At 37.6% G+C, this 12,186-nt stretch overlaps 1 protein-coding gene across 4 annotated transcripts in view; it reads right to left on the bottom strand.

Moving 5' to 3' along the window:
* Positions 1 to 1,617: 1,617 nt before the first annotated feature.
* The window catches only part of WDR76 (WD repeat domain 76), a 63,259-nt gene continuing 52,690 nt past the window's right edge, over positions 1,618 to 12,186 (bottom strand). For all 4 annotated transcript variants that reach the window (XM_060005144.1, XM_060005141.1, XM_060005142.1 and 1 more), the window contains exons 10-13: positions 11,879 to 12,096; positions 11,133 to 11,285; positions 9,459 to 9,512; positions 1,618 to 3,162 (exon numbers count right to left, since the gene is read on the bottom strand). In XM_060005144.1, coding sequence (XP_059861127.1) covers positions 2,907 to 3,162; positions 9,459 to 9,512; positions 11,133 to 11,285; positions 11,879 to 12,096 — 681 coding nt within the window. In that variant the 3' untranslated portion in view covers positions 1,618 to 2,906. The remainder of the gene's footprint in view (positions 3,163 to 9,458; positions 9,513 to 11,132; positions 11,286 to 11,878; positions 12,097 to 12,186) is intronic.

Raw genomic sequence — 12,186 nt, 5'->3', positions numbered from 1 at the left:
TATGCACACGTCCTTTCAAGGCCCCTGCTTAGGGTGCCTCAACCACAACCAAGCCCCTCTGCACCTGAACACACTTCTGGTTTTAGCTCATGAACAGGCTTCCTCTACACACCCCTACAACATGCTGATGGAGTGGAGTAAAACACACAAAAGATACTTTTAAAACATTTCCTCTTGCACAGCTTCCATTTTAGGAAAACATACCTTAAGATGTTTTACTCCTCGCTCTGTGTAACTGTGCTAAATATTATCTTCCTCACAAAATTCCACCTTTTCATTTGAAAAGTCAAACATTTACAGCCACATGAACCAGAATTATGGGTCTATGCTGTCTTAAAACTAAAACTCATTACTGGCCATCAACTCTGTACTAACAAGGAAAAACAAAAGTACTAAATCAGAAGGGACAGCCTAACAAACGAGACGCCTTAAGTTTTTGGAATCTGAAGACAGAGTGCATATACTTCTTCCTCTCAAGTTTGATACAGAAGGCACATGTTTATGCCCTCCTCTTCTCATGTACTGTACACTGGCTGAAAGTATTTAAACCTTTGTATCCATAGCCCTAAAGCTCTCTGCTTTCCTGGAGAACTATCTTTACAAAGTCTTCTCTATGGAAAGGTTAACTCAAAGGACAGAATACTAAAATGGGTCTTAAGCAATTCAGATTCTATCAGTTCCTAATCATTTGTGGTCTCTCTTAGTCTGACCAAGTCTCCATCCACCCCAAATGAGATCATCTCCTTCCTCCTTAACGTCACATTAAAAAAGGTCAGGCATCTCAAAGAAAATAACTACAGGAGAATTCAGAGCTTACATGCTTATGAGATGTTATAAAGGCCAGCTAACAAAAAAGGTTTATCCGGAAGGGAGAGAGCAATCATAATACACACATAATTACAGAAGCCACACAGCTTTAAGCGAGTCTCTGGGAGAAGTGCCTTTCACAACAGAATACAGTGTAAGGATGTCCTAAGGGAGGCAACTGTCCTTTACGTGCTTTCTAGATTTAAACAATTGCTCCTTTATAGAGCTTATCACCAAGAAACAAGTCCCCCACTCACCGTCCTTCTCTCCTTCCTGCACCGCCTCAAGAAGACAGAACTCTGTTAAGTAGAATGGGATATAAATAGCACAGCTGATGAAGCTACAATGGCAAAAGAAACCAGAAAAGTGAGAAACATCAAGAATTTGCTAACATTTGGTGCAGAAGCCAGGCAATTAGCACCAAGTATACCACCAAGTATTCAAAGCTTAAGTGATAGTACTAATTTGATTGAGAGTAGTTTTCAACATCTTAAAAGAACAACTCCCACAGAACTAGCTACTCTAGAACCTGTAAAATTAAGTGGCATGGAAAAGGGAAAGGGAGCCTAAAGGTTTCATTTACTATTTCCAGGAAAGTTTAAATATACCTCAACCTCACATGACCTTACTTTTTGCATTTCATAAATTAATATTTCCACCTTGCTTATCAATTCCTGTATTCATATCACCAAGAAAATAGAGAAATCCTATTCCTTCTAAACTCCCACAATGTATTAATAAACTAAGCCTCAAAACTTATTTAGACTTTAATTACAGAGAAGGAAATTATTTAAGAAAAAAATGTTCTTCAAGGAAATGAAACATGTCACTTTATTTCTGTGATATACAATTATGAAAAGTTAATATTTCCTCTTAGAAATCAAACATATTGCTGAAGCTATTTACAACAGGCTTTCAGTAGTAGTTTGGCAATGAAGAACAATGGAAAAAGTTGGATAGGTAAGGTCACACAGTAATATTAGTCACTGATTTAGTAATATCCAATAACAGACACATTCAAATTGCCATAGCTTCTGAAAAAAAAATTTTATGAAGAAATTCCAAAAATAGTATTTCATAACACTTCCCCAGGTTATTGAATCTCCTCTGGAGAGTTTAAAGACAGGGACAGATAAGGCTGTCTATGACTTTCTAAGTCAGGCGCTTTTACTTCTTTAACCATGACCCACAGTACCACAGTAATAAAGAAATACATTTTACATCAGAATATCCGTATGCATGTATACCTACAAATATGTACGCATATGGAACTAAGTTTCACAAAAGAATACTTACTCTAAGTTTGCTATTCTTTACTATTTCTCTCCTTTTCATTTTTGTAGACACTGTTCATGGCCACTTAACTGATTTCATGTGAACAGCTACAAACCACAGTCTGGGAAACACTGGTCTGAAGGTAATCTCATACTGGATTACAACAATCAGGTAGATCCAAACCCTGTGCCTACAAGCCCTGGGTTTCCTTAGCTGTGTCTCAGGAGCCATGTAGAGGAGCGGGAGGGAAAGGGTCAACACACACAGACACAGGCCCTGCCCAAGTGAACCAAAGCTTCTCAGCAATTTCTTGGGATTTCATGTAAGATTTAATTTAGAGGCAAGGGGGAAAAAAGGTGCTCAGTTTAAAAACTCAAAAGTTTCAAAGTCACTGAGTTAGATGACCTTTCAGGACCCCTTCCAGTGTATGAGTCTAGAAATAAATATTTACTGCAAACTATAAAAAAACCCCACAAATCTATATATCACTATAGAATCAAAACCACAAAAACAACCAAAATACTGATCACTCAAAGCTTTATAATTTATGTTAGAATTTCTCAACATTCTGCCTGATTAAAAGTGCTGAAGCCATCACAGTCTCCCCTTTAATTCCCTTGCCATCCTATAGAAACAACCTCCAAGGCTTCTCTTACTAAAAGTACCTTCTGCTCACAGTTCTTATTAACAAAGCAATTTTATATTTGCTAAAAATAGAACATATTACCAAGTAAACAGACTAAGCCACGTGAATTACTGGGCTCCTTAGACACTGATTAATTTGAACAAATCAGTGTTGTCAAACCAAAAACTCCGCAACTTTCTTAATTCATAAAAACATGTATCCTCCCACTGGAGTTACCACCAGCCAAAATATACCGAGTTGGGTGCATAGCGTTGATGGAACACACAGAGGCAAGGCATTCTCCACCAAGAAAAGAGTGCACCCACTTTCCTCTCTCATGGAAGATTTCCACTCGCCGTGGCTGGGCCATGCTGCCGACTATGATACAGTCTTCTTGTTTAGGGTCCCACACAGCTTGGAACCTGGTCAGCCATCTCCCAGTAATGGTGTTGTGCCTAGTGAAAAAAACGATTTTTTAAAGGACAGTAGTGTTAAATAACTCCAGGTAGCATGGGCAGAGGGTTAAGATGGCATTGCTCCTAAATGCTGATATTCTCTGCCAAGTTTCTTTTCATTAAGTTACTGCGTCACCAACAACCTATTCTCATCCTTCATGCAAGACTGAAACTCAGGACAGAGATGATGTATTCTGCATTTTTGAATCTCCAGTGCTGGGTATAGTGATTTGTGCTCAGTGGATGATCACTAAATGTCTATTGAAATGGCACATTTTTTGTTCACTATTTACTAGCTCAATGGACTCCCCTCCCTTTTTTTAAGCACATGCAAACAGAAGAAGACCTAGAACAAAGAAATATATAATCTAGGTTTTTGCTGTTTTAACAGGATCTGCTATTTCCCATATTTGTATTCCCCTAATAACCAAACCCTGAAATCATTTTATATTCCATACAACCTTAAAGTTAAAAATACATCTGGAGCTCAAAGAAGAAATCACAAGGGAAATTAGAAGATATCTGCAGACAAATAAAAATGAAAACACAACCTACCAAAATCTACGGGATGCTGTGAAAGCAATAGTAAGAGGGAAATTTACAGCAGTAAACATTAGAAAAGAAGAAAGATCTAAAAATCAACAATCTAACTACACCTCAAGGAACTAGAAAAAGAAGAACAAACAAAACCAAAAGACAGCAGAAGGAAGGAAATAATAAAGATTAGAGCAGAGATAACTGAATTACAGAATAGAAAAACAACAGAAAAAAATAAACTAGGAGTTAGTTTTTTGAAAAGATCAACAAAATTGACAAGCCCTTAGCTAGATTAAGAAAAAAAAGAGAGGAAATGCAAATCACTAAAATAAGAAATGAAAATGGGACATTATAACTGATGTCACAGAAATTAAAAGGATTATAATACTATAGACAATTATACACCAATGAACTGGACAATCCAGAAAAAATGAATGAATTCCCAGACAAAGGACTTCCCTGGTGGTCCGGTGGTAAAGAATCTGCCTTCCAACGCAGGGGACACAGGTTCGATCCCTGGTGGGGGAACTAAGATCCCACATGCTGAGGGGCAACTAAGCCCACGCACAACTACAGAGCCCACACACTCTGGAGTCTGCACGCCACAACTAGAGAAAAGAAAACCCACATGCCGCAACTAGAGAGAAGCCTGCATGCCACAACTAGAAAGAAGCCTGCATGCCACAACTAGAGAGAAGCCCGCACACCTCAACGAAAGATCCCACATGCCTCAATGAAGATCCCACATGCTGCAACTAAGACCCAACACAGCCAAAAAATAATTATTTTTTTAAAATTCCCAGACACATACAATTTACCAAGACTGAATCATGAAGAAATAGAAAATCTAAGTAGAACTATAACTAGGAAGGGGATTAAAATAATAACCAAAAACCTCCCAACAAAAAAATCCCAGGACATGGGCTTCCCTGGTGGCGCAGTGGTGAGAGTCCACCTGCCGATGCAGGAGACACAGGTTCTTAACCCAGTCCGGGAAGATCCCGCATGCCATGGAGCGGCTAGGCCCGTGAGCCATGGCCGCTGGGCCTGCACGTCTGGAGCCTGTGCTCCACAACAGGAGAGTCCACAACAGTGAAAGGCCCGCATACCGCAAAAAAAAATTAAAAAATTAAAAAAAATCCAAGGACCAGATGGCTTCACTGGAGATTTCTACCTAACATTTAAAGAAGAATTAACACCAGTGCTCCTCAAACTCTTCCAAAAAATTGAAGAGGAGGGAACACTTCCCAATTCATTCTGTGAGGCCAACACTACCCTGATACCAAAGCCAGACAAGGAACCTACAAGAAAAAAAAAAAAAAGCCTACAGACTAATATTCCTAATGAATATTGATGCAAAAATTCACAACAAAATACCAGCAAACCAAATTCAACAGCACATTAAGAGGATTATACACCATGACCAAGTTGAATCTATACCTGGGATGCAAGGATGGTTCAACATATAAAACTCAGTTAATGTAATATACCACATTAACAGAATGAAGGACAAAAATCATAAGATCCTCTCAACCAGTACAGAAAAATCATTTGACAAAATTCAATACCCTTTCATGACAAAATTCAATACCCTTTCAACAAACTAGGAATAGACAAAAACTATCTCAACATAATAAAGGCCATATATGAATGGCCCACAGCTAACATAATACTCAATGATGAAAAACTGAAAGCTTTTCCTGTAAGATGTGGTAAAAGGCAAGGATGCCTACTCTTGCCATGTCTATTCAACATAGTATTGTAAATTTAGTAGGACTAGAAAACTGGGTAGGACTAAAGACTACACAAACACACAAAAAAACTATTTAAACAATTTCAGCAAATTTACAGGATACAAAAATCAACACACAAAAATCAGTTGCATTTCTACACATTAAGAATAACCAATCCAGAAAGGAAATTAAGAAAACAATCCCATTTACAATAGCATAAAAAAGAATAAAATATTTAGGAATAAATTTAACCAAAGATGTGAAAGCTTTGTATACTGAAAACTACAAAACATTACTAAAACAAACCAAAGAAGACACAAATAAATGGAAAGACATTGTGGTTGTGGACTGGAAGACTTAATATTGTTAAAATGTCTATACTACCCAAAGTGATCTATAGAATTCAATCACTGCAATCCCTATGAAAATCCCAATGGCATGTTTTACAGAGATAGAAAAAAAATCCTAAAATTGATATGGAAACTCAAGGAACTACAAACAGTCAAAATAATCTTTAAAAAGAAGAACAGGACTTCCCTGGTGGCGCAGTGGTTAAGAATCCACCTGCCAACACAGGGGACACGCATTCAAGCCCTGGTCCAGGAAGATCCCACATGCCGCAGAGCAACTAAGCCCATGCGCCACAACTACTGAGCCTGTGCTCTAGAGCCCACAAGCCACAACTACTGAGCCCGCATGCCGCAACTACTGAAGCCCGTGCACATAGAGCCCATGCTTCGCAACAAAGAGAAGCCACTGCAATGAGAAGCCCGCACACCACAATGAAGGGTAGCCCCTGCTTGCCGCAACTAGAGAAAAGCCCACGCACAGCAACGGAGACCCAATGCAGCCAAAAATAATTTTAAAAAAAGAACCAAGTTGGGGGCCTCATGTTTCCGGATTTCAAAACATACTACAAAGCAACAGTAATCATGACAGTGTGGTACTGGTATAAAGACAGACACTACAGACCAGTAGAACAGAATAGATCCCATAAATGTACATGTACATGGTCAAGTGATATTCAACAAGGGTGCCAAGACCACAAAATGGGAAAAGGACAGTTTCTTCAACAAATGGTGCTGGGAGAACTGGATATCCACATTCAAAAGAATAAAGTTGGACAATAATCTTATATTATATACAAAAATTAACTCAAAGTGGATTAAAGACCTAAACATAAGACTTGAAACTATTAGTAAAACAGAGAAGAAAACATAGGGGGAAAGTTTCAGGACACTGGATTTAGCAATGATTTCTTCAATATGACACCAAAAGCACAGGCAACAAAAGCAAAATCAGACAAATCTACATCAAACTTAAAAACCCTGTGCATCAAAGGAAACAATCAACAGAGTGAAAAGGCAACCCACAAAATGGTAGAAAATATTCACGAATCATATATTTGATAAGGGGTTAATATGCAGAATATGTAAGGAATTCCTATAACTCAACAACAAAAATTATGCAATTCAAAAACGGGCAAAAGACTTGAATAGACAGTTCTCCAACGAAGATACACAAATGACCAACAAGCAAATGAAAAGATGTTTAACATCACTAATCATTAGAGAAATGCAATCAAAACCACAATGAGATATTACCTCCTTAGGATAATCACTAACAAAAGAACAGACATAAGTGTTGATGAATATAAAGAGAAATTAGAACCCTGGTGCACTACTGGAATGTAAAGTAGTTTGGCTGCTATGGAAAAACAGTACGAAGGTTCCTCAAAAAATTAAAAATAGAATTATCAGATGATCCATCAAAATCCCCCTTCTGGGTATATATCCAAAAGAATTCAAAGCAGGATCTTAAAGAGATATCTTTACACCCATTTTGTTCACTGCATTATTCACAATAGCCAAGAGGTAGAAACAATCAAAATATCCATTTTGAATGGATTTTGAATGGATAAAGAAAATGTGGCACATACATACAGTGGAATATTATGCAGCCTTTAAAAGAGGAAGGGACTTCCCTGGTGGCGCAGTGGTTTAGAATCCGCCTGCCAATGCAGGGGACATGGGTTCAATCCCTGGTCCAGGAAGATCCCACATGCCGCAGAGCAACTAAGCCCATGTGCCACAACCACTGAGCCTGGGCTGTAGAGCCCTCAAGCCACAACTACTGAGCCCATGTAACACAACTACTGAAGCCCGTGCGCCTAGAGCCCATGCTCTGCAACAAGAGAAGCCACTGCAATGAGAAGCCCGCGCACTGCAATGAAGAGTAGCCCCGACTCGCCTCAACTAGAGAAAGCCTGTGCACAGCAACGAAGACCCAATGCAGCCAAAAATAAATTAATTTTTTTAACATCTTTATTGGAGTATAATTGCTTTACAATGGTGTGTTAGTTTCTGCTTTGTAACAAAGTGAATCAGTTATACATATACATATGTTCCCATATCTCTTTCCTCTTCCGTCTCCCTCCCTCCCACCCTCCCTATCCCAACCCTCTAGGTGGTCACAAAGCACCGAGCTGATCTCCCTGTGCTATGCGGCTGCTTCCCACTAGCTATCAGTTTTACGTTTGGTAGTGTATATATGTCCATGCCACTCTCTCACTTTGTCACAGCTTACCCTTCCCCCTCCCCATATCCTCAAGTTCATTCTCTAGTAGGTCTGCGTATTTATTCCCATACCTAGAGTCTGTCCTACAGAGTAAAGTAAGTCAGAAAAAGAAAAACAAATACCGTATGCTAACACATATATATGGAATATAAGGAAAAAAAAGAAATGGTCATGAAGAACCTAAGAGCAAATATGGGAAAAAATAAATTAATTTTAAAAACTTAAATTAAACAGGAGGAGATCTTGTCACATGCTAGAATATGGATGAACATCGAGGGCATTATGCTAAGTGAAATGAACCAGTCACAAAATGACAAATACTGTATGATTTCACTCATATGAAGTATCTATAATAGTCAAAATCATAGAAATGGAAAGTAGAAAGATGGTTGCCAAGGTCTGGGAAAAGGGGGAAAGAGGAATTAATGTTTAATGGGCAGTTTCAGTTTTGCAAGATAAAAAAACTCTAGAAGTCTGCTGCACAACAACGTGAATATACCTAACACTATTGCACTGTATACATATAAATAGTTATGATGGTTAATTTATGCGTTTATAACCACAACTAAAAATAAAGTAAAAAAAAATTTTTTAATATATTTGGGGCTCTTTACTGCTCTCCAAAGCAAAAAGCAAAGCACTGCCTTTTTATTCTTTATATTGTAACACCATTAGCAACCCTTTCTAACTAAAGAAGTATGAACAATGGAGAACCACATTTCCCTCTGCCACTCAATGACCCTATCTCTACTGACCTGTGAATCATCACACTAGATAATTTTTTTAAATATGCATTAGAAACCAATAAACTAGAATTAATAAAGTTTGAAAAGGAAATGAAGAGGGAAATTCTGTGAAAAAGAAAACAAACATGCTTAAATATAGCCTCTATAGACTATAAAACTCATGAAGCAACAATCAACATACATTGCACACCCTGTCCCCAACTTCATAAATACTAATAAAGAGGTATGTCTAGGAAGAAGGCATTGCATAAAGTTTGATGTAAAATACATACATTAAAAGTAGCAGATGCAAAAAAAGGGTAACCAAACAAAGTAAGTGGGAAGGTGGAGAGGCCCTCCAAGCCCAGAACAAACAGGTGCAAATAAACAGAGCTTCAGCTAGCCTCACCAGCAAGTAAGTCTCAATAGGATAACATGAGTAATTCAGGTTGGAATAAAGTCACTTACCTTAACCAAAAATAACCACCCAGAGGCAGAGAACAGCTACTGACTAAAAGAGATTGAACCTCTTTACAGAAACAGGAAACCTGAAAGCAAGAACCCTTCTGTATAGGATAGGAACTAGCAACCTGGAACACTGGAACAATGTAATACAAAATCAGACCTATTACATCTCCTTGACAATCAGATGTCCAATGTATGCACTCCAACAAAGACCTCATAGTAATCCAGGGTCTACTTTATTTGGCACATGGAAACCTACCTGATGGTGGTGAGAAGAGGAATCTTCGAGGATATACAGCTGCTGTCAAAGATTCTACAAAATAAAGAGCAAGAATAAAGGGGCACACTCTTTATTGTTTCTTAATAATTTTCTGAAATATTATCAGTATATTTAACAAGGTTTTCACTGGTTCATGATATGAAATATGATTGTTATCTTAAAATATATAGGATCAGGCGCTAACAAATCTCAGCTAATATATTTACAAAAGTTACAAAGAATATTATAAAATTCAGTGCTTATAGTTTAGTGTGGAAATTACTTATTTAGACATTATTACTCCAAACTTAAATGTACATTCTAAAGTGATAATCTAGACTCTATATTCAGATTCACAGTAATATAAGTCATACATAAGGGATGTAGTCTGAAAATGCAAAAATAACCTAAAAGTGTATGCATGTATCAAGGGAGACTCATCAGTTGAGGGCGTGATAGTGTCACTTCCAGATTCTGGCGAGACTAAGACTGTCCAGTGACCAAGGGGAGGAGTTCTTGTGGGGCAACTGGAGGTATCCAGAAGCCTCGACTAGGTACCCTGGCAGACAGAAACTAACCGAATCATCACCACCTCCCCCTTCTCCTTGTGCCTAGCTATTCCACTGAAATTTCTTGGCACTAGAGCTTATTAACTAATTAGATTACTAGAAAGCCAAATCACTAATGGTTAATGTAACAAGAGTAAACTCTACAGTGCAAATGAACAGGAATGGGACAAATAAGTAGCCCTTAAGACAAAGAAAACTACATGGGTGGAAAGGGGACACTGAGCTGCCACTGTCTGGTGACTAAATCTCTTAATGTATTACCTGGTAATACTTACACACTTTACTAGAAATTAACTGGGTACCTGTCACACACTATAAACCATGTTCTTCCCAATAGATGGGTCTAAACAGAAATTAGGTGCCTTTCTAGAGCCAGGCCCACAGCATACATTTAACAGATACTTGTTGAATGAATAATGAACGAATTCCAAAATCACTTAAGGTAAAACTCTCATAAACAGAGAATTGCTTGCAATGTTAAGCAAAATCAGGGATTTTAGAAGAGAACAAAATCATTTCCTTTGTGATTGCATTAACATTCTCCACATCTTTTTTAATTGGCATTATTTTCTATTTTTGTTCAATTGGTTTATATTACATTTTAAAATCCATTTTTAGGAAGTAGCTATAGAAAGGTATCAAAGCTAAAACCATAAAATTTTATCCAGTAGTTTGTATAAAAGCCCAATTTTTGCTACCTTTTCTGCCTGCCCATGGCCTGGGGCTCTGCAACTTCGATTCAGCACTTCACTTGTGAGGTAGACCCCACTATCTCCAAAGTAAGAGCTTCTCCCTATGCTAAAATTATCTCCCTTCCAAGATATCACAAGCCTGATTTCATCTGATTCCAGTGCTAAAAGCAAAGACTGACATCACTCTCCAGGGTAGCTACAGACCTTCCCTGCCAATCTCAAGGAAATCTACAGATCCCAAAACTGCTGAAAAGCCATTAAGTACAGGTCATTGATCTTTGGGAACCTAGACATGACTATGAAACAATAACACTAGTGATTTAATAAGGAGCAATAGTCAACAAAGCTACTGTTTAACACAGTAACTACAGACTCTAGATTCCTTAACAAGTATTTCTGTCTTCCCAATTTACCTCAGCTTACAATCAGCACATGTGGTTACTACTCTGTTACCAGTAAGAGGTGAAAAATAGGCAGAAGCGATGCTCTTTGTGTGTTCAGTCAAAGAAATCAAAGGCTTGATTCTACTGCGATTCAGGCACCTTGCATCATAAATATGAATATCCCTGTAACAGGAGGAATAATTCTCAGTGTTGTCACAGTACACATAGTAAGACTCTACAATAGCACTGAACATAAATTAGACACTCAAATACTCACTACATTGAAGAACAGTTAAGACAGAACCCTCTAATCTTCTATATTAATTTAAAAAACACTGGTATAGAGTAAGAAATACGAAAAATTTCAAAATTATAGCATATATATGTAACCAGGTGGGTACAGAGAGACAAGATTCTAGCTGGTTTTCTAATCTATCCAAGAAAAAAGTTAACACAGACCAAGAAGTTATAGGTCACATGGAACTTTTATATTTTTTACGTACGTTCTTCTCCAAAGACTAGAAGTAAACGCATGAGGCCAAGGAAAACAAAAATGTATATTTTTTCAACACTTGCACTATTTATTAAATCCAAAAGAATCTCTCATTTTAAAAATAATCACGTTAAAAAAAAACAAAAATGCTCAATCAGTGTAGAAAGGAAAATTATTTGGTCTGTGGGTATTACAAAAAAAGTCAGAAGTCTTTGACCACCAAACTAAAACATTACTCCTAACATTAAAAGGCCTAAATCATAAAATTTCATGAAGGACATACCTTAATCCCGCAGTGATAAAATACTGTCTATGCACTGGGTGGACATGTACAGTTCTTATTTTGCTCAAAGAAGAATTGATAAGTTTCTCACAAGAAGTTCCAGGCGTCCGCCTATCCACTAGTGACATACTTCCATCCCAGTGACCTACTATTAAAGTGGAGGCGTCTTCTGCCAAGAAGTCAAAGGAGGAAAAGCTACTTCTTTCATCTCTGTATACCTAAGGATATAAGTAACAATCAACTTATGTAACACTCTTCTTTTAAAGAAAGCCAATGCATAAATTCTTTGTTAAAAGAGTAACAAAACA

Source organism: Delphinus delphis, chromosome 2, assembly GCF_949987515.2.
Source record: "Delphinus delphis chromosome 2, mDelDel1.2, whole genome shotgun sequence".
NCBI classification, from domain to species: Eukaryota; Metazoa; Chordata; class Mammalia; order Artiodactyla; family Delphinidae; genus Delphinus; species Delphinus delphis.
This window is presented reverse-complemented; position numbering and strand designations above follow the sequence as displayed.